The sequence below is a fragment of the Chlorocebus sabaeus genome, chromosome 20, assembly GCF_047675955.1.
Source record: "Chlorocebus sabaeus isolate Y175 chromosome 20, mChlSab1.0.hap1, whole genome shotgun sequence".
NCBI lineage: Eukaryota > Metazoa > Chordata > Mammalia > Primates > Cercopithecidae > Chlorocebus > Chlorocebus sabaeus.
The window spans coordinates 105,392,718-105,417,751 of NC_132923.1; the positions used below are offsets into that span (position 1 = coordinate 105,392,718).

At 56.2% G+C, this 25,034-nt stretch overlaps 1 protein-coding gene across 7 annotated transcripts in view; it reads left to right on the top strand.

Annotated features, from left to right (window-relative positions):
* The first annotated feature begins 1,269 nt into the window (after positions 1-1,269).
* COL16A1 (collagen type XVI alpha 1 chain) overlaps positions 1,270-25,034 on the top strand; it is a 51,592-nt gene continuing 27,827 nt past the window's right edge. For 4 of the 7 annotated variants that reach the window (XM_007979637.3, XM_007979647.3, XM_037993044.2 and 1 more), the window contains exons 1-40: positions 1,271-1,616; positions 3,242-3,348; positions 5,322-5,396; positions 5,507-5,624; positions 6,822-6,945; positions 7,255-7,521; positions 8,124-8,204; positions 8,336-8,461; positions 9,280-9,333; positions 9,631-9,657; positions 10,197-10,232; positions 11,272-11,298; positions 12,282-12,344; positions 12,627-12,668; positions 12,794-12,838; positions 12,936-12,971; positions 13,356-13,418; positions 13,879-13,923; positions 14,010-14,105; positions 14,298-14,336; positions 14,951-14,995; positions 15,130-15,156; positions 15,672-15,782; positions 16,164-16,199; positions 16,443-16,478; positions 16,557-16,667; positions 17,027-17,062; positions 19,203-19,238; positions 19,347-19,391; positions 19,711-19,842; positions 20,624-20,659; positions 20,848-20,955; positions 21,246-21,368; positions 21,474-21,527; positions 21,730-21,771; positions 22,108-22,143; positions 22,230-22,283; positions 22,474-22,542; positions 24,396-24,440; positions 24,532-24,558. In XM_007979637.3, the coding sequence (XP_007977828.3) occupies positions 3,276-3,348; positions 5,322-5,396; positions 5,507-5,624; positions 6,822-6,945; positions 7,255-7,521; positions 8,124-8,204; positions 8,336-8,461; positions 9,280-9,333; positions 9,631-9,657; positions 10,197-10,232; positions 11,272-11,298; positions 12,282-12,344; positions 12,627-12,668; positions 12,794-12,838; positions 12,936-12,971; positions 13,356-13,418; positions 13,879-13,923; positions 14,010-14,105; positions 14,298-14,336; positions 14,951-14,995; positions 15,130-15,156; positions 15,672-15,782; positions 16,164-16,199; positions 16,443-16,478; positions 16,557-16,667; positions 17,027-17,062; positions 19,203-19,238; positions 19,347-19,391; positions 19,711-19,842; positions 20,624-20,659; positions 20,848-20,955; positions 21,246-21,368; positions 21,474-21,527; positions 21,730-21,771; positions 22,108-22,143; positions 22,230-22,283; positions 22,474-22,542; positions 24,396-24,440; positions 24,532-24,558 (2,646 nt within the window). In that variant the 5' untranslated portion in view covers positions 1,271-1,616; positions 3,242-3,275. Of the gene's footprint in view, positions 1,617-3,241; positions 3,349-5,321; positions 5,397-5,506; positions 5,625-6,821; positions 6,946-7,254; positions 7,522-8,123; positions 8,205-8,335; positions 8,462-9,279; positions 9,334-9,630; positions 9,658-10,196; positions 10,316-11,271; positions 11,299-12,281; positions 12,345-12,626; positions 12,669-12,793; positions 12,839-12,935; positions 12,972-13,355; positions 13,419-13,878; positions 13,924-14,009; positions 14,106-14,297; positions 14,337-14,950; positions 14,996-15,129; positions 15,157-15,671; positions 15,783-16,163; positions 16,200-16,442; positions 16,479-16,556; positions 16,668-17,026; positions 17,063-19,202; positions 19,239-19,346; positions 19,392-19,710; positions 19,843-20,623; positions 20,660-20,847; positions 20,956-21,245; positions 21,369-21,473; positions 21,528-21,729; positions 21,772-22,107; positions 22,144-22,229; positions 22,284-22,473; positions 22,543-24,395; positions 24,441-24,531; positions 24,559-25,034 lie in introns of those variants that run through there. The other 3 variants (XM_037992971.2, XM_037993139.2, XM_007979646.3) reach the window with 3 other exon arrangements.

Consider the following 25,034-nt stretch of genomic DNA (forward strand, 5'->3'; position numbering starts at 1 on the left):
TGAGCTCAGCACTTCCCAGGCCCCACCACTGCCACCGCCACATCTGGGCCAGCTCCTCACTGGGACCACAGTGGGGCGCCTCTGTGGCCTGGTTGGGGTTTCCGCTGACTCAGCGCCTCTGGGTCTGGAGACGGGAAATCCCAGGCCTGCCCCCCACAACCTCCCCCTGCGTTAGCCTTAGCTGGGGCCACAGGGCTGGGCGCCTTGCTTCCACAGGGCCCCCTTTAATTGGGGACGCTTAGTTTCTCCCTCTTCAGCCCAGCATCTCATGGCCTCTTGAACCTACTTTGTGGATCCTCAGCCTTGGTGCCAGTAAATTTGCTTTTGGTCTACAGGGGGAGGAGACCCTTGGTGGGGGATTCACCTTGGTCAACGGCGCTGCCTCTGGACAGAACTGGAAACATTACCAGCTCCTTCCGCCTCAGAGCTCCAATCTTTCAGCCCAGCTCAATTCCTCTTGCGTCCTTGGACCGTGAATATAAAGCAGGTCCCTCCACAGTTCTGGTATAAACGCTTGAAATTCAGTCCCGTCCCCTGCCAGGGATCACAGTAATAACGATAATAGCAGCAAATATTTACTGAGCTCCTCTTATGTGCCAGACCATGTGCTAAACGCTTACAGCCTTTGGCCCATTTCCTGCTTACAGCAAAGGTCTATGAGGCACATACTCTCACGATCCCATCTTCCAGATGAGAAAAAGGAGTATGGTTACATAGCACATTTGGAACTGCAAAGCCAGAGTAGGGGCCAGGGATTTGAGCCCTTCCAACCTCATGGAGTAAGGAGGAATAAGGGGACTCCCTCAGTCTTGCTTCTCTGGGAGTCAGGCCAGAGCAGAAGGGGTTAATTTAGCCCGGGGGGGGGGGGCGGGGGGGGGGAGGGGATTCCCCCCCTCCTCCCAGTACAGACAGACTTAGGGACTGACTGACTGGGAATGTTAGGCAGAGGAACTGGAAAAAGCTGACCACCAAGGCTTGGGCGGCAGCCACATCATGGGTGCCACGCACTTGGGAGGAGGGTCTCTACCCTTCTCCCTCCACCCCTGTCCCTCCCCCGCACCCCCGCCCCGCAGCCTTCTGGGGGCCCAGCCAGGGACATGGAAAGGGGGGCACTTCAAACTCCAGGCCTGGCTCTTAAAGGGCCCGCAGGAACCCCCTTCCAGGGCAGCTCTGGACACGCAGGGTCCCGCCTAGCTCGAGGCTCGCTCACCTGGCGGTGAGGCAGGAGGGGCGGGCCTGGGAGCTCGGCCAGACCCGGGGCGGGGCTGTGCACCCCGCAGTCCAGCCGCCTCTGCTGCTGCTGGAGCCCCCTCTTGGCCCTCCTCCTCCTCCTCCTCCCTGGCGGGCCAGTCCAGCTGTGTTCCATTAGTGTCCCTGGCAGGTCCCCAGCCCCCTGGAACCGCCCCTCTTCCCCCACCCGGAGTGGCCGGCAGTCCCCGGCAGGCGTGCGCCGGGCAGCAGACAGCCGGGAGAGCTCCAGAGAGTGTCAGGAAGCTGGGGACCTGTGACTGTCAGGGAGAGATGGAGAACCCCCAGCGGGCCTGAGGAACCCAGCCTCTGCTTCCTCCGGCTGCTGCCTGCACTGCTCAGCGAGGTGGGGGGATCCCCGGCCACCGGTAAGTGGGGATACAGTGGGTGGCCTCAGGGCTCTGGGCTGAGAGGCCCTTTCTGCCAGACTTGCTGTGTGACCTGGGGAAAGTGGTATTCCCTCTCTGGGCCTTGGTCATCTTCTCTAGAGCGAGATGAGCTCTAAACTCCATCCTGGTTCTGACTGTCCCTGTGCCCAAATCTACGCCTCTGTATTGGGGTGAGCCATCTCCTTGGAAGCTTCTCTGGCTCTGTCCTTGTAGCCCTCTACTCTGGCTGGAGCCTGAGGAGTGGCGACCAGAGACTAGGAGCCAGAAGGGGACAGGATCACATCCATCTTCACGCCTCCACATGCACCCACATGGCGCCACAACTGGCAGCTCTTCTATTGGCTGGCAGGAGGAAGGCCAGGATAGGGTTTGAGAGCTGGGATGTGTATATCACTAGGATGGGGGATGAATAGGTTGGGGGCACAGTTCTGTCCCAGGGAGAAGGGGGCTGGAGTCCTATCCCAAATATATTGGGGTAAGGGGCCCTTTCTGTTTTCATTTCCTATCCATGATTGAGGGAAGGAAAATTGGATTCCATTAGAGTTGGAAGGAATGCAGTCAGACTTGCATTAGAACTTTCCAACAGAAAGACCTACAGGAGGGGTGGTCATAGGCTGGCTGTGTGCATGTGGGTATGTGCAAGCTGGTGTGTCTGGGTATATCAGCGAGCATATGCTTCTGTGAGCATGCCTGTGGGCAGATAGCTTTGTATGCACACTGGCACCACATATGTGTGTCCTTATGTACGTGTACCTGTGCATCTGCGTGTGCTGCGCTGACACATGCATGGCTCTGTGTTTGTGCACGTGAGCTGCCTGTCCTGGGGGAGGCCAGATGATGTATGGCTCTGCTGGCTGCTTGCTGAGCCTGCATTGATTTATCTGGGCCGATCCATCAGGGTTTAATAAAACTAAAAGATGAGCATCCATCAGCAGGTTGGGGGGGTGGGCAGGAGGAGGTTGGCAATGAGGTCCTGAGCCCTAGAGACCTGCTCTCCTGCCCATTGTCCCCATGGGGAAAGCTTCCTTGGCCCCCCCCCACAGCCCTGTGGAAGCCTGTGGCCCACAGTCTCAGCCCAGTCACCAGCCCCTGACCCTGTGGGTGCCTGGCAGGGCTTCCCGGCCTGAGCTAGGTGCAACTAGTAAAGTATCAGGCTGGTATAAATACCAGGACAGTGCACAAGGTGTTAGACTATTGAAATACTTCCATGTGTCTTGATAAATAGCCTCTGCTTTAAGCCCCCATCACTATTCCAACTTCTCTGGCCTTTTAAGACCTTCTAGACCTCTCCTCAATCCAGCAAGTGTCCACTGGCGCAGCCGGATGCTGCCTGGACACTATTTCAGTGCAGTAGGCAGTTTTCTGCATTGCCTGAAAGCTGGTATCCGTGCCATACCGGTGGTTAAATATTTTGAATATCACCTCTACTCAAATCCTAGCCCAGAGCCTGTGGTTGGGCCTCTGAGAGAGACCGTCGCCTGGCCAGACCTCCTGCCACCCCAATACCAGTGCCTGGGCCCCACAGGTGGGCCACGACTTGCCCACGTGTGGAGTTGTGCTGTGTGAACTCAGAAATCCGCCTTCCCGGTGTCTGTGGTTTTCAGGTGCTGTGGCTGTAGCTGACCTCTTTGGACCAGGATGTGGGTATCCTGGGCTCCTGGCCTGTGGCTGCTCGGTCTTTGGGCTACCTTCAGCCATGGGGCAAATACAGGTGAGATGACACAGGAGAGTCAGAGTATCACAGGCCTGCAACTGGTTTCCTGGGGTGCTGGGGTCCTTGCACATATGTGACCATGTATGTGTGGTCATGTGGGCAATTATAGCAGAGTCTGGGCTCAGGGTGGTCTGAAGTGTTGGCGCCCTCGAGCCTACGTGCGGTGAGCTGGAGAGTGTGTGCACGTGTGTCTTCGTATGTTTATGTCTCTGAGCATCTCTGTGTTTGTCTCTTAGACTGGCTCTGTGCATTCGTATGTATTCCTGTGTCTCTGTGTGTAACAGGACAATCCCCCACCCCAATACGTAAGCCAATCCTGTGGACACATTGCTGGACCACTGGGTTGGGGAGGAACAGGCGGTGAACTCTCCCTGCACAAGGACGCCGCCTCCCCAGAGAACCCCAAGTCCCGCTGATTCTTTTCATGGTGGAGACTCCATCCCTCTAGCTCACGTGCTTCTTCTCCTCCACGGCTGGCCCCGAATTTCTAATAAAAGGCCCGCCCCGAGGCCCAGACTCTGGATGAGACAGAGGGTGCAGCTTTCCAGGGCCCAAAGCCAGGGGAAGTTGACCGGGCATCTTGCCTGGCCTTGCTGGGTGCCCTCTGGGCTCAGTAGCTCAGCTGCCTAGCCAAGCAGGAACAGAACTCCTAGGACCCAAATCCAGCTAGGAAAAGCAAAAAAACCAAGAAGCTGAGGTGAAAGGGATTGTGGACCCGGGTGAGTGTGACTGCCTGCCCCTTGTATGTGCACACATGTGCTTCTGCTTGTGTGTGCGTGAGCTTTGCTCCCTCTCCCTCACTGGGTCCCCTGGGGGGATGGGGCAGAGAATTTCAACATCTGTAAGGAATCTGGGCCCACTGCCAAGGGGTGAGTCACCCATTGCTGCTGTGATGCTGAAGACAGTGATGGTCTTTCTGACCAGACCTGGGGGAGGGAGAGTCCAGTGGGGTCACTGGGACCGGACCCCTGGGCCCCAGGATTTCTTCTTCCAGCCAGTCTAGCCAGGGAGTGCAAGGCCAGCTTCTAGGAGCTGTCTGCACTGTCTTCTCCCACCTCTCCCTCTGCATTGATGAGAAGGCCTTTTTGATTCTGGCCTCTTTCCTGTTGTAGCACCTCCCCCAACACTTCGGCTCAGTCAACCCCAGGGAGATGGAGGCCCATGGCTGCCCACCTGTTCTTTCAGGGCTTTGGAAACCTGAATTAAGCTATCTCCTTCTCTGGGAGCCTTTACCCATTAATATGCCCTTCCTGGAGCTCCGAGGCCCTGGTGGTACCCTTAAGCTTGTGGTGCCCTCAGACCCAGTCTCTTCTCACTGTTTCACAAGGTGGTTATTCAGGTAAATATTCATTCCATTGGCTCATACTTGTGTCTGGCCTGCTTGTCTGATTTGGACATAGGAAGTTCCCATTGCTGAGAGCACATGTGCCAGCTGCACATGTCATCCCTTGTGGCATGGGCACCTACAGCTCCCACAGGTACAGACATGTACATATAATTGCACATAACACACAGTGTGCATGATTCTGACGTTTCCTTACCCCTGAAGAGCTCCTCTGTCCCCTACCTGGGTGTGCGTCATGGAGGGGGCACATGTATAAACACACAGCCCCCCACTCCATCTGTGCTTGAGAGCCACCTAGAGTTTCGTGTATTCTCTCCCTTGCCGGCCTAGCTCCTGACTTGAGAGTGTTGGGAGATTTGGGTTCCTGGAGTTCTGGGCCTGCTCTGTTGTTGGCTCACTTAGTGAGCTTGGCCTGGGCCTCAGTCTTCCCAACCATTTGCTGGGTTGCTGGGCCTCCAGGCTCCCTGGAGAGCCAGAGTCAGAAGGCAGGTGGTGAAGGCAGGATCTAGCTGATGGTCCGGAGTGAGGACTATAAACTTGCTCCCTCCCAGGTTCCCCAAGCGTCCAGCCATGCAGCAACCTTGGCCTGAGCGCACCTAATGCCCCCCTGCCCCTTCTCTTCCAGGTGCAAATTGCCCACCTTCACAGCAGGAAGGACTCAAATTGGAACACAGTAGTAGCCTGCCAGCCAATGTGACTGGTGAGCGCCCATCCATCTCATCCTGCCGTCCCCGCGACCTTCCTCTGGGAGTGGTCTGTACCCCGCTCCCCCTGCTCAGTTGAGCTCTTCACCTGATGTCTCCCCCAAAGGCTTCAACCTCATCCGCCGACTCAGCCTCATGAAGATGTCTGCCATCAAGAAGATCCGCAACCCCAAGGGGCCTCTCATCCTGCGCCTGGGGGCGGCCTCCGTGACCCAGCCTACGCGGTAAAGGCATCCATGCGACCACTGAGAATCAACACTGACCTCAGCCACACTCCTCAGCAACTCTGGATGTGGGGCTTAAGCCCAGGGGCCTCTCTGTGGGTCATTTCATCCCACCCCCTGCCAGGAGTCAACCTGGTCTCCACCCTTGGGCTTGCGGGGTGGGCTGAGAGGCGGTACCTGAGAGACCTATCTTCTGTCTTTCCCCTGTCTCTGGCCAGCAGTGGGTGGGAACATATCTGCATCCTATGGGCACTGTGAGAACACAGGATGTGGGCAGGAACCTGGCAAGAGTCATGTGCGTGTGTGTGTGCGCGCGCGCACATGCATGTGAGTGTGTGCACCATGTGTGTGAAGTCCAAACTCCCACAAGCCCCTGGGTGGTCTGGCCCCTGCTTGCCTCTTCAACCTCAGCTCTCAAAAGGCTCTTTTTTATCTCTTGCTGCTCTAGTCATGCTGAACCCTTTCCATCTTTTTTTCACATCTCTCCTTCCACCCTAGGCTCAGTTATTCACCCAGAGTATTCTGGGTTCATTGGAAGTACTTATTCAAATTGCAATGCAATAGCGAAATAGTCATTCTGGGGATTCTTTGCTCATGGCCTCCCTGCCCCCATCAGACTTGAAGACTCCATGAAGGCAAGCACTGCCTCTGTATTTTCAGAACGGTGTATTTTTTTTTTTTTTTTTTTTTTTTTTTTTTTTTTTTTTTTGAGACCAAGTCTTGCTCTGTTGCCCAGGCTGGAGTGCAGTGGCATGATCTTGGCTCACCATAACCTCCACCTCCTGGGTTCAAGCGATTTTCCTGCCTCAGCCTCCCAAGTAACTGGGATTACAGGAGCCTGCCACTATACCTGGCTAATTTTTGTATTTTTAGTAGAGATGGGGTTTCACCATGTTGCGCAGGCTGATCTCCAACTCCTGGCCTCAGGTTGATCCACACGCCTCAGCCTCCCACAGTGCTGGGATTACAGGTGTGAGCCACCGTGCCTGGCCTTCACCACTGTTATTCCCAGCAGCCAGACCCACACCTAGCTCATGGAGGGCACTCAGTAAAGGTGTGGAGAGTGAATGAATATATATGATGGAAGGTGTGTGCCTGTGGATGTCTTGGGTAGGCTCAGCAGTCCTGAGGGCCCAGGGTGGGCAGCAGTTGGGTCCTCACTGGAGCCTCGGGGCACCCTCCCTGCTCAATCTCCAGACGAGTATTCCCTCGGGGCCTCCCGGAGGAGTTTGCCCTGGTGCTGACACTACTGCTGAAGAAACACACCCACCAGAAGACGTGGTATCTGTTTCAAGTGACCGATGCAGATGGGTATCCACAGGTGAACTTCCCCCGTGCCCTGATTGCTTCTTAGGGCATTGGCTAGTACCAGGCCAGCCTAACTTTCATCCCAGCTTGTGATTTCTGGGATCTCCCTGCTTCATCCTGTGCCTACCCTCAAGCCTGCCCCCAGCCCACCAATACCTGCCTCATTCTTTCAGGATGTATAGCTCCTTGACCCCAGCCAGCTTTCTTCTCTTCCTGGGCCTCAGTTTCCCCTCCTGTGAAATGAGTTTGAGGTCCCTGAATGTGCCTGTGCTGACTCTGGAGCTCTGAATCTCTGTCCTTTCCCTTTCCAAATTCTACCCAGATTTCCCTGGAAGTCAACCACCAAGAGCGGAGCCTGGAGCTCAGGGCCCAGGGCCAGGACGGCGACTTTGTGTCCTGCATCTTCCCAGTGCCCCAGCTCTTCGACCTGCGTTGGCACAAGCTGATGCTGAGTGTGGCTGGACGTGTGGCCTCTGTGCACGTGGACTGCAGCTCAGCCTCCTCCCAGCCTCTGGGGCCCCGGCGACCCCTGAGGCCTGTGGGCCATGTATTTCTAGGCTTGGACGCTGAGCAGGGCAAGCCTGTCTCGGTAAGTGCTAGGTCAGGCCCTGACCTCTGTTCCTGCCTTCTGGGAACCTGAGTGAGCTTCCTGGAATCTGTATCGGAGCAAGTCCTTATGCTTAGAATCTTCCCCTGCTTTCCTGTTGCCCTCCAAATGCAGCGTAAACGTATTCACCCGACATTCAAGGTCCTTCATGATCTGGTCCTTATAAGTGTCTGCAGCATTGTCTTCCTTTACCTCTCTCCATGCAGCTCTGCTCTGATCAATTGCATCCTAGCCAACCAGCTCACCGAGTACTTTCACACTGCCGTGCCTTTGCCTACACTGTTACCTCCACCTGGAATGCCTTTCCTTGCATACTCATCTGCTGAGTAGCTACCAGCCCTTCAAAGCCCAGCATGAATGGAACCTCCTCCTCTTTTGTTCCTCTGGGCCTCCTCTCCCTCGCTCCTGTGCGCGCAGTTTTGTTCTGCCTTTGGTGACAGCTCTATTTTTGATGTCTCCCAGGCCAGCCTGGAAACACCCTGAGGTCACATCCTGGGGCGGAGACATCTCTGTGCCTCCTGGGGAGCCAGGACACAGAACTATTTGATAAAATGAAGTGAAATTGATGTACGTGTCCCCTGCAGTTTGACCTTCAGCAGGTGCACATCTACTGTGACCCGGAGCTCGTGCTGGAGGAGGGCTGCTGTGAGATTTTACCGGCAGGGGTGAGTGGCCCGGCCCTCGGACTGCCCAGGGACACACTGTGCTGGAGATGAGGGTCTGGAAGGTGATGCCTGGAGGTCTTAGGAGGAGTTTGCTCCTGTACTGACCCTAGCCCTGCTCTTCCACTGAACAGTGCCCCCCAGAGACCTCCAAGGCCCGCCGGGACACCCAGAGCAATGAGCTCATTGAGATCAATCCACAGTCTGAAGGCAAGGTCTATACCCGCTGCTTCTGCCTGGAGGAACCTCAAAACAGCCAGGTGGGTGGGCAGGACAGGAAGATGCCAGCACAGGCAGGCATACGTGAGATACCCCTCCCCTGAGCTGACTGACGTCTGCCACCAGGGTCAGTTGGCCATGGGCCCATGGCAGGAGGGGCACTGGAAGCCCTCCCTATTTGTACACCACCCCTAAATGATTCAAGGAGGTAGAGACAGCCCACTGGCCACCACTGGGTGGCCCTGTGCCCACCTACCTATGGGTGTTGAGAGTGGTACCATCTACCTCTGGCACTGCCTAGAGCCTCATGGATGCCATCCAGACTCTTCTGATGAGGGCAGGACTAAGCTTGTCCCTCAAAGGCAGTTTCTCCAGGACAGAGGTACCTGGAATCAGAGGTCAGGTCATACTGCTTCCCCGCAGGGATGGCTCAATCTCCTGGGCCCAGGGCCAGCCAGTGCCAGACTGGTTTTACACCCAGCACCATGGCCAGTTGCCCTGCCCACTCTCAGGTTCTTTAGAGGTGGCACGGAAACCTGGTTCCTCTTAGCCCCACCCCCTAGCTGGCAGTCTCCCTGCCCGCCTGGGCGTCCTGCCCAGCCTTGGGCTGCAGGAACACAGGATCCCATTGATGCATGGTCCTGTTTGCTCTGACATCACATGGGTGGGTGGGGGGAAAGGAGGGGGACCTGTTGGGGCAGCCACAGGGGCCTGAGTGGGCCCTCGATGCCCCAGGAGGTGCCAAATGCCAGGCTGAGGGCATACCTGGGGTCCATGCCCCCTGCCTGGGTACCCCTTTCCAGCATGGGCCCCAGAACTTCCCCCTCCTCAAGGGTTTCTCTTCGCTCTGTCTGCCCAGGTGGATGCCCAGCTAACGGGAAGAATCAACCAGAAGGCAGAAAGGGGAGCAAAGGTAGAGGTGGGGTGTGGAGGACCCCACATGCCATCAGTCTGCCCTCTGTGCCCCTGTAAACCCCAGGGATAAGGTGCTCCACTCCCACTCTCCTCCCGCCTTTCCCACCTCCTGGACAGAGCTTAGGACATGTAGGTGCCAGCTCTGATCAAGAAGGACGGATGGGGGTGAGACAGATGCAGTGCCTGGCACTCTCTAGAGTGCCCACTCCTGTTGGTTTGGGGGTAGGGGTGTTGGAAACAGTGCTCGGCCCCCTGAGCTCCCTGCCCATTCCCACGCCCCCCACCCTTCCCTCAGGTCCATCGGGAGACAGCAGCCGATGAGGTAAGCCTCCCAAGGGACTGGCAGCAGGGGAGGTGCCAGCGTGAACCCTTTGGACCAGGCTTTGGGCACGGAGCCTCAGCATAGGGGTGCTGGCTGACTACACAGCTCCTGGCATTCCTTGGGGGCCTGATGCTGGGCCCTGTCTGCCCACTGCCTCTCCTTGGGTTGGGGGGTAGGTAGCCCTGGAGGACACTCCTGCTGAGTTGGCAGCAAAGGGCCACAGGCATCATGGGGAGAGCCCAGCCTTCAGTCACGGTGCCCTTGGATTCTAGGCCATACTCTGCCCCAGCATGCTGTGTGACCTAGAGTGTATTGCTATTCCTCTCTGGGCTTCAGTTTCCCCTTCTGAAAAACGACTGTGGGGCTGGGTGGGTGGGAAATGAGGGGTGAGGCTTGTTTTATAGGATTCCTATTTTCAGGCTCCCCTCAGATTCCACTCAAGACATGTGTGATGTTCTGTGGGCCTGATGGTGATGGAGGTGGGGAGGGCTCACCCCAGGGGCTCAGAATTGACATCTTGGCCTGCTTTTCCCTTTCAGTGTCCACCCTGTGTCCATGGTGCCCAGGACAGCAATGTGAGTGAATGGAGGGTGTGCAGGGTGGAGCGGGCAAGAGCCGGGAGTGGACGTTGCCTAGAGCTGGCTTGGCAGCCTCCTGGGTGAGGACAAGGGGGTCTTTGTACACTTTCATACTCACTCCCTGCCCATCTCCCAGAGCCGGACTTGACCCCCACTGCCATCCCCACCAAGCCAGGGCTGTGTGGAAGAAAGCCGGTGACCTGCCTTGTCATCTGCAGTGTGATCGGGTTCAGGGCCTGGGCATGGGGTGGTGGCTGGCAGGACTGGGGTGGTGGCTGGAAGGACCAGGGCCTTGGTTGCTGATTCCAGCTTTGCGCTCCCCACAAGGTCTCCCCCTGCTCTGGTGGAGGCTTCCTGCGTTCTCCTAGAGGCCTAGAGAAGGGGAAGAGCTGGCTCAGCATGCAGCAAGGGCTCCCACAGCGTTGGTTCGGGGCCTGCTATCCCTTTCTAGCTGGCCCTGGTCCAGCCTTCCTCTGGGGGTCCAGAAGGGCAAGGAGAGGGGCTCAGTGTGAGGCCACCTGGCACCCAACTGTGCCTCTTCCATAGGCAGCAAGAGTCACCATTTTTCTGTGGTCTAACATTCTGAGTTTACCTCCCACATTGGTCCACCAAGGGCACAACCCTGGCTCCCCTCAGCTCCAAGGTCCCCTGACTTTGAGGGATATCAGGAGTACCTCCTCTGCTCCCCACCCCCTCTTTCAATCCAGTCCCCCACCAAATCTGGTAAGGCTGATGGTCCCCAGATGTGCAGGGGTTACCATGGAAACCAAGCAGCCATGTTATCCCAGCAACTGGGAGGCAGAGCTAACCAAAGCCAGGCAGGTTAGAGGAGGTAGGTTAGACCCTCTGCAAATGTTACAGGCTGAGGAAATGGAGTCGGCTCGCTAGTTTGCCTGGGAGGCAGAGCAGGGGCTGGGATACAGGCTGCTGGTCCTGCTATCATGCTGTGTGACCCTGTCTAAATTGCTTGACTTCTCTGGGCCCCTGGTTTTCTCTCTCTACTGGAAGTGTGATGCCCTCTCCTCTGTCCCTTCAGGTGACACTTGCTCCCTCTGGCCCCAAGGTGAGTCCTAATGGAGAACAGGACATTCCTGTCCTCTTTGGCAACCCCAGCCATTCCCACAGCATGTGACCCTGTGGCTGTGTGTTTATATCAGGGCCACCTAAGCCTGTATGTGTGTAGGGTGATTAGGTGTATGCGTGGTAGAGAAAGCAGGGAGTTGTGTGTGTACAAAGATGCTAAGAGCTGCCCTTTTCTGAGACCCTTCTGTGCACCAGGCCCTGGGCCAGAGCTGTGCCCATTTGTTACCCTTCTGAACCCTCTCAATACTCAGCCTGCAGCGTGGGTGCTATCATTTTACTTCAGGGGAAACTGAGGCCCAGCTGTGCCCACATATGTCTGACTAGGTGTGTTAGAATGATTGTGTATGGGTGTGGCTACATGGATCTTTGGGACACATGTTTGCATATGTGTGGCACACAAAGGCTGGAGTTGAACCCAGGTACCTGTGGGCCTAACGAGGCCACAGAGCTTGTGAGTGACAGGGAGGGAAGCTATGCAACTGTGAATTAGGCTTGTATGTGCTGGTCAATACCGTTTTATTGATGAAGAAACTGAGGCTCAGAAAGGTGACATGACCTGCTCTGAGTGACATGCTAGCAAGTACAGGGTTTGAAGTCAGGCAGCCTGACACTCAGCCAGCGTGGGCTTCTGCCACCGTGCGTGTGTGTGTCCATACGCCTCCAGCTGTGCTTTGTGTGAGCTGATGTGCTTGGGTACGGGTGTGGGGGATGGGATACCCCCCTTGAGACTGTAGATTTGCCATATATAGTCTCTTGGGGTAGGAGGGCATGTGGATGAATGGGTATGGAATCCACATGCTTGTGTGTGGTGGGGGGAGCGGGGGCAGGACACTGCTCACATATGTGCGTATTTTCGTACCCATGTGTGGGGGATGGGTGGAGGGGGACAGGGGTGGGGAGAGCTTCCTCGAGGCTCCCATGTGCCCCCTCTGGTCCTAGCTTCCATTCTGGTTTCACTCTCAGGGAGGGAAAGGTGAGCGGGGCCTGCCTGGTCCACCAGGCTCCAAGGGAGAGAAGGGAGCACGGGTAAGTGTCTCAGCCCTGCCTGTGGCAGGACCTTTGCCAGCTGTGCCCTGGGGTGAGGTGGGACGTGAGCCATCATCTCATCATCCCAGCAGAAAGCCTGCAGCCTGGCCCAGATCAGGGGAGTGGGGTGAGGGCCAGGGTCTTTCTAGGGGTTCAGGTGTGGAAGCCCCTCTTTTCTAGGGATACTTAGGACTATGGGGTTCCCAGGCCGACCCTCCTCACAGCACATCTAGGGGACTTACCCAGAGTTCCCACCCCTGATCCCTTGTTCCCTACCCTCAGGGCAATGACTGTGTTCGAATCTCCCCGGATGCCCCACTTCAGGTAAGACTTGGAGGTGGTGCCTGCTTCAGGGCCAATATGGGGCCAGCCCCTGGGGAGGGGCTGTGGGCTTGGCAGCCCATCAGGTGACCCTCTGCCCCCACTCAACACCGTGTTCCCCTGTTCAGTGTGCAGAAGGCCCAAAGGGAGAGAAGGGGGAGTCAGGAGCTCTGGTGAGTGTGGGACCAGGGATGGGGCAGGGGTGGTGGGTCCAGGGTCCAGCCTTACCCTCCCTTCCCTCCCTTCTTTTGTCTCCCCTCCTCATCTCAGGGACCCTCAGGACTCCCAGGCTCAACAGGCGAGAAGGTAACAAGCCTGGATTTGGAGGGGCGGGTTCCAGGGAGGTCTGCAGGCTCTACAGCCATGAGTAAGGAGGAATCGGGGTTCTCTTAGGAGAGGATGTCAGTGGGCACAGAGCTGGCAGGACCCTCCTCCCCCGCCCTAGTCATCCTGCCTTGTCCAAATACCCAACCGACCTGGAGGGAAATGCCACAGATTCCCCCAGTGAGTGGCCTGGCTGGTCTGGAAGTTCTTCCTGTTGTCTACCCTCCCGTGGTGATTGAAGCCATTCACTCTCAGGGGAGACAGAGACCAGGGGTCTAGAAGGCAGTTGTCCCTCCCCCAGATGGAGCTGCCCAGCTGTCCCAGGCCTTTCCCTCATCCTGGTCACTGTGCTTCTTCCTTCCCCAGGGCCAGAAAGGCGAGAAGGGCGACGGAGGCCTCAAGGGTGTGCCGGGAAAGCCAGGCCGGGACGTAGGTGCCTGGGACCCCCTTCCCCACCACAACCCCCAGCATGGGGTCTGAGAATGCTGGGATTTAACCTTCGGAATCCAGCCTCCTCCCCTTGCTCACACAGGGTGGGGAGGGTCTGTGCCCCAGGAGGCACAAGCGGGGACAGAAAAGGACCTGAGCCCAGGCCTCCTTACTCCCAGCCTCAGAGCCCCGAACCTCTAACACCCTAAGGTTGACAATGTGCTGACCTCGGGGCACCAGGGTGGGCTCTGGTTTGGGGGAGGGGCGGGGAGGGTGGGACAGGTGGGCATTCACCTCTCCCAGTGGGTGCACTGAAACATAATACTCAGTAAACATGGTACTACTAACACTCATAGCCCAAAAACTAACGACAACCTGATCCCGTAATCTCACATGATTAGTGTGCACGATAGCCAGGCCTCAGGGCTGTTTGTACACCCTCCCCCTTATCCCCCGACAGGGCCGGCCAGGAGAGATCTGTGTCATTGGGCCCAAAGGGCAGAAGGTGAGTTGTGGATGTTTGTGGGGTGGAAATGGGGTGGCAGGGCTGGGGGTAGCAGGTCTCTGATGCCCACCTTATGTCTGTGCCAGGGAGACCCTGGCTTTGTTGGGCCTGAGGGGCTGGCAGGAGAGCCCGGACCCCCTGGCCTCCCTGGACCCCCTGGGATAGGACTGCCTGGGACCCCGGTGAGTACCTCTTTGCTTCTCCTGCTGCTGTGTTTTTCTCAGAGACCCCTCTCCCACTCTGGGCAGGGAAGGAAGCGGGGAAGATAAGGCTCTGTCCCAGGAGTCCTGGCTGGAGGAGAGGGTGAGGGTAGAAGATCTCACTGTGGTGAGAGGTCCCTGGAAACTTCCACTTGACTCTGTTTCTGCCCTCAGGGGGATCCAGGTGGCCCACCAGGCCCTAAGGGAGACAAGGTAAGCATAGATGGGAGTGCAGTCACGTGGGGAGCTCCATGCTTGACAGGAGGAGATAGGAGAAGGGGCCGGGGCAGCTTCCCACAGGGGAAACAAGTCCCAGGGAGGAGGCCGGGCCTTTGGAGGAGGAGGCTGGGCTCAGCTTGGCCAGGCCCCTTGGTGGGGAGTGTCCTGTCCCCATCCCGGTGCTCATTGAGGTTGAAACCTTAGCCTGTGTTCCAGGTATAGGGATGGGCAGGTCTAAGTGTTGTAAAGACCAAAGTGGACTTTGCTGGAGGGCCCAAGCTCATTTTAGGGCCTTGTGCCTGGATGTGCAGAAAGCTCTGGAAATTTCTGTCTGTGATGCTGTGGTTTCCCTGGGGTCGCGCGGATCACCTCCTAACCTGTGCACAGTGAAGGGGCACACAGAGGCCTCATTTTCTCTCTTCCTTTGAAATGACATGGGTTAGACATGGATGCCAGGCAACAGGAACCGACCAAATGGGACAAATGGCGATGGGGAGATTTGGCAAAGAATGTTCTGCCATCACAGAGGGGCACGGGTGGGGAAAGGGGAATGCACCGAGGTCGCATTGGCCAGGAGGCAACCCCCTTATCCTTTCTTCTGACCACAGGGCAGCTCTGGGATCCCAGGAAAGGAAGGCCCTGGTGGGAAACCTGTGAGTGACTTCAATCCAGTGGGGGAGGGTCGCTCTTCCAAGGCCTCTGGAGGGAGGAGTTAGGTCCTCCAGCCCTCAGTTGGCACACCAGCCCTCTGCCCTGGCACTGATGCCCATTGCCTCTTTTCTAACAGGGGAAACCAGGTGTGAAGGGAGAGAAGGTGAGTCCCAGACCTGGCTCTCCAGATCGGGGTGGGAATGGGACCCCCTCTCTGCAAACAACAGTGACCATCAAGGGCCCTAGGCCTAGGGGTACTGGACCTTCCTCAGGGGACCCCCACCCTTTCTTCCTCTGATGTCCATGTGCAATGAGTACATAAAGAACCTGGCTTGGGGGTGAGCTGGGTTCAAACCCTGCCTCCACCACACACATGGTTATGAAAGGTCTGAGTCAATTAGCTTGTCTCTTAGCCCAAGTTTCCATGTCTGTCAGTGGGACACAGTCATGTTTCAAGGCTTACAGCGAGGATGTAGTTCTGTGCCGCCCTGGAATCTTGTGGTGAATGAATGAGTCAGTTGAACAGGAAGCCCCAGCGGCATTCCTGCTGTCCACTTTGATGTTCGGGGTGGGGCTGTGGCAGACCCAACGTCTAAGGCTGGTATGTGCAAGAGGCCCCTTGCCTTCCCCGGGGTCTCAGCCCCACCCTGTCCACTTATTGCCCTTCTGTTCTGCTAGGGTGACCCCTGTGAAGTGTGCCCAACACTGCCTGAAGGGTTCCAGAGCTTTGTCGGACTCCCTGGAAAGCCAGGGCCCAAAGGGGAGCCTGGTGATCCTGTATCAGCCAGGGTGAGTGCCCAGGGTGACCACTGAGGGACCTCCCCCAACACACAAAGAAACCTGGGGGCATGATCATAGAGAGGAGTTGGGCAGAGGGACTGTGTACTTCTTGTGGCTACAGAGAGATTATGGGCAGAGAGTCTAGGCTCTTATGGTATTAAGGGGTCTGAACCACAGAGCTCAGGGCTGGGCTAGAGTGCCACCTCAGGTCTCCATGGCAACCTCCCAGGGCTTTCCAGGAGACTCTAGGATGCCTTTTAGGCAAGCTGGGAGGGAGCCCACCCTTATTGTGAGTGAGGCTGTGTCCTAGGATTGGGTGTGTTTTGGGGGTGGAGGAAAGGAGTGAGCAGGACTGGGTGAGCCCCCTCTCTCACGGACCCCTTCTTTCAGGACCACCCGAAAGCTGTCGGACAAAAAGGCGACAGGGTATGTGCGGGAACTTTCTATTGGGGTAACTTAACCTGGCCTCATTCCCTCCCCCGCCATGCTCCTGCTTGTTATGTGGGTTGATGAACCCTGCCTCTGGGGTGCTGGCCTTGAACCCCGTGGGACCCCTAGGTGTTTGGACGGTTTGCGTGTGTGACATTGCTGTCCTCGCATATTGCCAGGGAGTTTGGGGGTGCCCCATTGTGCCCTGTCTCAGCCCACAAACCTTTTTTTCCCCTGCAGGGAGACCCTGGCATCCAAGGCATCAAAGGAGAGAAGGTGAGGGAACCCCGCTCTCCTGGTTGCCCTCCTCTGCCTACCTAGGAGTATTTCTGATCCTTCCTCTTCTTTACCCAGGGGGAGTCCTGCTTGTCCTGCAGCTCGGTTGTAGGGGCCCAGCATCTTGCATCCTCCACAGGGGCCAGTGGAGATGTGGGCTCCCCTGGCTTTGGTCTGCCTGGCCTTCCGGTGAGTGACTACTTTCTCCCAGTCCAGCCCAGTTCAGCCCATCCTTGCCATACTGGTGATCTCCTTGGCTTTTTAGATCCCAAGTCTCAGGGCAGGGATCAGGAGGGAGGGGAAGAGGCAGGTGTCCCAGGCCTGTCTCTTCGTCCCTCCCTCCATCCCTGTGCTGCCCCAGGCTCCTTGCCCTGGAACTTCCTCTTAGCACCTCTGGCTTCAGTTGTCTAACTGAAGAAACTGTCCAGCTACCTGAAGGACACAATTCCTATCTTATGTTTCTTTTTCTGGTTGGACACTGGGACCCGGGGAGCCTTGGAGAGGTGGGAGTGGGGAGATGTTGAGACTCTGTCTTGGTTGTTTTTCAGGGGAGAGCTGGGTTGCCAGGGCTGAAAGGAGAGAAGGTGAGACCTGGGTTAGATATCAGGGACACTGGGGTTTCTAGGCAGGGAGGCAGGGGAGGAGCGGCGCGGGCGGGGAATAAGGGTAATATAAACAAGAGATTCAGACAGTAAATTCACAGTAAAATTAATTTACTAGTGCTTTGCAGACTGGAGTCAAAGAATGTATTTCTGAGAGCCCTCATGTTCTGTAAGAGAATTCCTTAGTGTAGGTGTGATGATATTCTAAAACTATTAAGCACATTCAAGATTACCTTATAATATTGACAATATGTAACACTTCTTTATTGCTTATTATGTGCCAGGCACTATTCCAAATCTTGTAAGTGTGTTCACTTGTTTTGTCCTCCCAGATTTTATGGGGTAGGTGCTCCCTTATTCCTGTTTCACAGATGAGGAAACGGAGGCACAGAAAGGCCAAGTAAATTGCCCAGAGTTACACAGGTGATTGGATGCAGAGCTGGGATTGAGCCCAGGAAGCCTGGCTCCAGAGACTGTAATCTTCATTATGCCGCTGGGTCAATTTCAGTGCCTGTGTTAACGTATCTATTTATGATTGCATTGGAGACAAACGGCAGGCTTGAACTTCTAATGCAGTGTTACCCAAATGAGGGGTTCTGTGGGTGTACGAATGTTCAAGTGTGAGAAACACTGAAGTATGTGTGCAGACTCAACCCTAACAGGGGAAGCCCACGTGTCACATCGCATGTGGGGCCTTTGCACCCCCACCCCGCCTGCTGCCTCTTCCCAGCTTCCCCATCTCAGTCATCAGCTCACAGCCAGCCCCTCAAAGCCCAGCCTTACGGTCGTCCTCAGGTCCTCCACTCCTGACACTGTCCCCTCCTCCCTCTAGCCCCCCAGCGAGCCCTGACAGTTCTGCCCATGAGGGTTCTCTCATTCCTCTACTTCTCTCCATGCCCACCACTGCCATGGTAATCTGCGTTCCCATGGCCTCTCTCCTGCATGGTGGAACCTCCTCTGGCCTGCCCATGGCCACTGCAGCCCTGCAGCAGTCCAGTTTTCATCTGGTTGTTTTTTTTCTTGAGACTGAGTCTCACTCTGTTGCCCAGCCTGGAGTACAGTGGCATGATCTCTGCTCACTGCAACCTTCGTCTCCCAGGTTCAAGCGATTCTCCTGCCTCAGCCTCCCGATTTGCTGGGATTACAGTCGTGCACCACCACACTCAGATAATTTTTGTAGTTTTCGTAGAGACAAGGTTTTGCCATGTTGGCCAGGCTGGTCTCAAACTCCTGACCTCAAGTGATCTACCCTCCTTGGCCTCCCAAAGTGCTGGGATTACAGGTGTGAGCCGTTGTGCCCGGCCTTCATCCAGTAGTTTAATGTGGCTTTGTAGAAGAATCAGTATTTCCCTCCTTACAGTCCCTCTGTGACTTACTTTCTACCATAGCTAGGCTGTGCCTCACAGGACCCCGGATGCCCCAGCTCCCATCCTTCCCACATTCATCCACTTCTTCCCCTTCTCTTCTGGTTTACCATGCTTCAGCCATGTGAACCTTCTTTCCATTATGGAATATGTCTGGACTACTCCCACCTGTCAGATTTTGTACTTGTGGTTCCCACTAGAAACATCTAGAATGTTTTTCCTTTCTACCCTCCCCCTATTCTTTCATTGGATGACCTTATTCTCATTCTTCTGGTAATAATCAGGGTTAACACCTCTCTGACCGCCTCCACTTACTCTGTCGCATCACCTTGTTGATTTCCTTCATAGTACTCACCATCGTTTAAAATGATTCAGAAAGTTCTGCATGTGCAAGCTCAACAGGCATTACTGTTTGTGCTGCTCACTGCTGTCTACCCACTGCCTCAGCCCAGTGCTCCGTGTATAAAGGTGTCCAGTGAAAGGCTGTTGGAAAAATGCATTCATGATTTTTGTGTTCTGAGCCAGGGCTGAGGGTGGACTGGATTCCATGAGGTGAGGCTGGGAGCAGAAATAGGGCTTCTAGCCCCTGGCTGGTCACAGACTCCCTTGGGGACCTTGGAGAAAGCCCTCTTCCTCTCTGGACATGAGAGGGTAGTCTGGACATCCAAAGGGGCTGCTTTTATAGGTTTGGGTTTGCAATTGCTCTGGCACCTAGACTGCGTCCCCTCTTCAGTCATGGCTTTTGTGCTTTCTCTCAGGGTAACTTCGGGGAGGCAGGGCCAGCTGGCAGTCCAGTAAGTATGTTTGGGATGGCAACAGCTTGGGAGAGGACAAGGTGGGAGGCGCTGACAGGCATGGCCCCGGCAGCTGCTGGGCATTACCTGGAGCGTCTTAACATGCAGGGGCCACCAGGACCAGTGGGACCAGTAGGCATCAAAGGGGCGAAGGTGAGTCTGGGGACATTCTCCGTGCTGCAGCCTGGGTGAGCTTCCTAGACAGACACCCGTCTTGCTCGACTTCAAACCCTCTGGGGCTCCTTGCTGTCTATTAGGCAGAGTCTGACTCCTTGGCAAGGCACGAGACCCCTGATCACTCAGCTCCACCTTTGTTTCTTTCCTGTTCTCCCTTCATCTTTCCCGAGATAACCCCTCACCCAGCAGAGGTGCAGTGTCAGACCCAGTGACATTCCCCAGCCCTAGATTCCAAACCTGGCTCAAGTGCGCTAGGGCCTGGAGGACCCCCTAACCCAATGTCCTTGCCTGGCAGGGGGAGCCCTGTGAGCCGTGTCCAGCCCTGTCCAACCTTCAGGATGGGGATGTCCGTGTGGTGGCCTTGCCTGGCCCATCTGGAGAGAAGGGGGAACCTGGGCCTCCAGGCTTTGGCTTGCCAGGAAAACAGGTGAGGTGGGATATAGGCAGGGGCCTCTGGAGGGGGATGCAGGCGGGGCTTAGGACAGGGGAGGGGTCCTGCCTGGGTCTCTTGACTCCCTGGGCAGTTGGGGGTAGTGGGGAGGGTGTGGCGGGGTCAGAGCCTCTGTCTCCAGAAGGAGCTGCCCTCACAGGTCTCTGCCCTTTATCCTGGGACAGAGTATGGCAGAGTGGGCAGAAAGAGCACCATCCTAGGACCAGAGAGACCTGGGTTCCAATCTTAGCTTTGCCTCTTACTAAGTCTTTGACTTGAGCAAGTCACTTCTCTCCACCTCTGCTTCTTGCACAGAGTAAAGCCTAGTAATGACGTGTGTGAAGTGCTTAGCAGCACACCATGGGCACTGGGGAAATGGCAGTTACCACTGTGGTTATTATCACTGTTACTGCTTTCATAGTAATGGCCAGCACTGCCACAGTGGACACTATGTGCCAGGCACTGCTGCACACGACATATTCGCTTGTCTAACCTCACAGGATCCCTATAGGGCAGAAGCCTATACTATTTTTATCATCCACATTTGACAGCTGAAGAAACTGAGGTACAGAGATAGATGAGCTAATTTGCCCATGTCACCCAGGCAAGGAGTCTGGCACAAATCTCTCCTCCGACCCTGGGCAAGAATGCTTCACTAGCACGAAAGCAGAGATTTCGTTTTGTTTATTTACTGTTGTATGCCCCGAACTGATGTGGTGCCAGGCACTTCAGGGTGGCTGGTATGAGTGAGCGGGTGCCGGAAATTCTTTCTCCTCAGGGCAAGGCTGGAGAGCGTGGACTGAAGGGGCAGAAGGTGAGAGGGCCTCTGTGGGCATGGGGGTGGGCACAGCATCCTCTCAGATCCCCTCCTTGCCTCCTTTTCCTCCTTCCCTAGCCCTGAACCCTCAGCCCCAGCAAAGGACCGTGAGTGCCTGCTGGTCCCGGGGGCAACTTGCCCCCAGCTGGGCCGGCCTTGCCTTCCTTGAACTCCGCTCCTTACAGGGTGATGCTGGGAATCCCGGAGACCCTGGAACGCCGGGAACCACAGGGCGGCCAGGACTGTCTGGGGAGCCTGGAGTTCGGGGCCCTGTGGGGCCAAAAGGAGAAAAGGTTAGTCAGGTGGGGGGGTTGGGGTCAGGGGAGTTTGCTGCATAAAAAATCAGGTGGCGCACCAGTGAGGGAAGGACTGCAGGGCCAGCTGGGGCCTTAACGGCTGTCAGAGTCACTGAGTGGAGGCTCCTCGGGGCTTCTCCTCTGCTAGGAGTGTCAGGGGCCTGTTTTGATTTCCCAGGCTGAGGTGGGAGCATTCAAGGGGCAGAGTGTTCAGAGGGGTGCAGGGTATCCTGGCCTGGGTGCCAGCGCTGGCTCATGGGCTCCAGGCTGTACCCATCTTTGACCAGGGTGATGGCTGCACTGCCTGCCCCAGCCTGCAGGGGACAGTGACAGATGTGGCAGGACGGCCTGGGCAGCCCGGCCCCAAAGGAGAACCGGGTCCCGAAGGCGTGGGCCGACCTGGTAAACCCGTGAGTTGCCTGCCCTCTGGCCCTTCCCTGCCTGGGCTTTGCCTCCTCTCCCTCCTGTCCCCCTTTCCCCTGCAGGGACTCCATGGGCCACCTTGTGCCTTTTAGGGCCAACCCGGTCTACCAGGAGTTCAAGGGCCCCCAGGTCTGAAGGGCATGCAGGTATGTGTGAGTCTTGGGGCCCTGGGCTGCAGCTACGTGAGGGCAGGGGGTGGGATAGACCGATCCATGGGGGCAGTGGACCTGGAGTGGGAAATGGAGGCAGGGTGCAGTGCAGGAAGAAGCTGGGGGAGAAGGGGCTGGGGAGAAGGGTGAAGGGTGACTGGGGAACCTCGAGCCAGGGACTGTCCTTCTGCCTCTTCAGGGAGAGCCAGGGCCTCCAGGAAGGGGAGTCCAGGGACCCCAGGTGAGTCTCTAGCCTTGCCTTTGCCTGTCCCCTCAATACTTCTATTAGCCAACTACCTAATTCCATCCACTCCCAAACTGCAGGGCTCTGCCTGCCCCAGATGCACAGGACTTAGTTCTGGGATCAGGAGTCAGGCCATAACCCTGGCCTGCTGTTGCTTCTGTCAGGGACTTGCCTTTGACCCCAGCCTCTCTGACCCTCAGGGTCTCCTTGGGGAGCTCTTCTGAATTTGGGCTGGTAGATGCCCCACCCAGACCAGGTCTGCCGGTGTGGCAGGGCCAGAGGAACAGGTTGGCTGTGGCTGCTGTGTGCTAGTCTGCCCTTTCTGACTTGCAGGGGGAGCCTGGAGCCCCGGGTTTGCCTGGCATTCAGGTACGTCTGCCTGAGTCCTGGAGGAGGATAGCAGGTGAGAGGGCCATTCTAGGATATGGGTTAACTAACTGTGCTTCCATCTGCAGGGACTTCCGGGACCTCGGGGACCACCTGGCCCCACTGGAGAGAAGGGTGCCCAGGTGAGCCTCTGCCTCCATGGGCATTGGGCCTGCAGTATTCCAGAGTGTCCCAGCAGCAGGCACAGGGGACACGGGGGCCAAGTGATGCCTATCAGAGGGCTTCCAAGACCTGTCGGGATGTGTCTTACCTGCTGGGTTATAGCTGGCTTCCAACTCTGCCCCTGCAACCTTTGTACCCTCTCTTACACAGGGATCTCCAGGGGTGAAAGGAGCCACCGGACCCATGGGACCTCCTGGGGCCAGTGTCTCTGGGCCTCCGGTAAGTCTTCTCTGTGCTCCATTCTGGTGGTGGTGTTGGAACCAAGGATGTTTCTGCTGGGAAGAGGGCACGGAGCTGACCCTGCCCATCCCAGCAGCACAGGGCATGGGAGGAGAGAGGCCTCAGCCCAGCCTCAGACAAGGAAGACCTCACTTCTTTAAGGGAATGCTTGAATAATACAATAATGTTCACCACCATTTTTTGAGCAGTGATCATGCTGAGGTCCTGTGCTACGCTCTAAACACAGAAATTCATGTCATCCTCACATCAGCCCTGTAAGGGAACTCACTTCATAGATCAGGAAATTGAAGGTCAGAGGGTGAGGAGGCAGAGCCACAGACTTCAACCTAGGCCTGTCTGACTCAAAGCCCATCCCTAGTCATTAGGGACATGTGAACCAGTGCTGCCCAGTACAGCTGTCTATGAGGATGGAAACGCTGTGTTCGGCACAACCACAGGTGGCTGTTGAGCGCACCTGAAATGCAGCTAGTGTGACTGAGGAACTCAATTTTAAGTGACATTTAATTTTAATTAATTTAAATTTAAATAGCCCCATGTGGCTATGGACTACAGTATCAGACAGCACAGATCCAGACCAGCAACTACTTCCAGTGTAATTGGAAAGATCTTCCCTTTGTACTATTCCCCCAGTGGCTCCCATGTTTTAAAAGACGTGTCTATTGAACAAATTGCATGGATTAAGTAATCATAAGTGCATTTTCTCATTTTTAGTCATCAAAGACCTGTGTAGTCGTCAGCTTCTACTCCACATGAACCCGCTAGAATTTTACCAGATAATCTAATTGCAGCCTAAATCAAAGGCATGCTACCTTTCAGCCAGTCTGTTCCATGCCAGGTGGTGGGCAAATGCGTAATTTGTCTTGGGCTTTTGTTAATGTTAAAAATAGCCCAGTGAACTGTATCCTCTTCTATCTTTGCGGATCCCTGGAGAAATTCTAGTTCCAGTTTGGGATTCACTGATAGGAGAGTGCACCAACGTCCAAAGCGGGCGGGGACTCGCTGAAGTCCACACAGCCAGTCTCTATTGCCCCGCAGAGCTGGACAGCCAGGATTCCTGCCTGTCCCAGGGAGCCCCAGCGCAGAATGAGAGACGTGGGCCAGATCCTCAGGGAGCTTCAAGTCCCAAGTGTGAAGGTGGAGGAGCCCACATGAAGGAGCTATGGGAATGCCCTGTGTGGCCAGGCTGGCCTCTCCTGGCCTGAGCAGACTCCATGCCGTTGTCCAAGCTCCTTTCCTTTCCAGGAGAATGTTCCAGACCTCTCCTCATGCTGAATTCCATCCAGCAGGCTTCCCGTCCTCAGCCGCACACTTGCTAGGGGTGTGACCTTAGGCAAGTGACAGCTTCTCAAAGTCTCCAGTTTTTTGTGGATAAAAAAGGGGCTGAAATCCCCTTCTCCCAGTTAGGTCAACAGACACAACTTTTGTGATAGGGAGAAAGTGTATCAAGCACTAAAGAGAGAGAGGAGAGAGCAGAGACTTCAGGCTACACACGCCTGGCTGCACCTGGCTGCTGGGTCTATCATGAAGTTTCTTTAAGGCTCAGTTTCCTCACCTGAAAACCAGAACAATACCGTCCTGCTGGACTGGGAGAGGGGATTCCATTCAATGTTCCCTGATGGGTACTTGGCCCGGTGGCTGGCACCCAGATGTGCTCAGGAAATGCCAGTCTTCTTCCTTGTCCGGCACCTCAGTCTCCTCCTCTGGAACGTGGGCCCTGGGTGCCAGAGGAGCCTGGCGCTGCTTCTGTTTGTCCTACAGCCCCTTTCTGCAGCAGGCCAGATGGCTGGCCGCTGCCCAGTCTCACCCTCTGACTCTGGGCTCTCTCCCTTTAGGGCCGTGATGGGCAGCAAGGACAGACGGGACCCAGAGGGACACCAGTGAGTACAGTGTCTCGGGACAGCAGGAAGCCATGGCTGGCCCTGCCTCAGCACCCCTATCTGCTCACCTTTCTGTGTTTCTTCCCTGCAGGGTGAAAAGGGACCACGAGGAGAGAAGGTGAGTTCCAAGGGCCTGTGACCCATATGCTGGGGGCTTAGCAGCCCCTCCAGCCTTCCCACCACGAATCAGGGAAGCCTGTGCACATGAAGCTGCCTTGGACTGGAGGATGGGGGTGGAGGAGGCATCCTGGGCTCCTTCCTACCCCCAGCTCCCTCGTTTCAGGGGCTCCACATATCCCTAACTTCACCTGGTTGCTGGCCTGAGACTCAACCAGGATTATGGGAGACTGGAAAACTCCAAGGCCCCCTTAGGAGGGCAGCTGCATTTTCAAATGGGGGCTGAGTCAGAGGATGGGGCAGGAAGTGAGCTGGGAAGGACTAGTGGTGAGAGGGCAGAGAGGTGAGGGGCCCCTGAGAGAAGGGCATGGAAGCCAGGGGAGCGGGGCTGCAGTTGTACTGAAGGCAAGATTACCTGCATGGCAGCAGACAAGGTTATAACTGATGACTGTAACAGCAGGACCGTGGTTTGCTGAA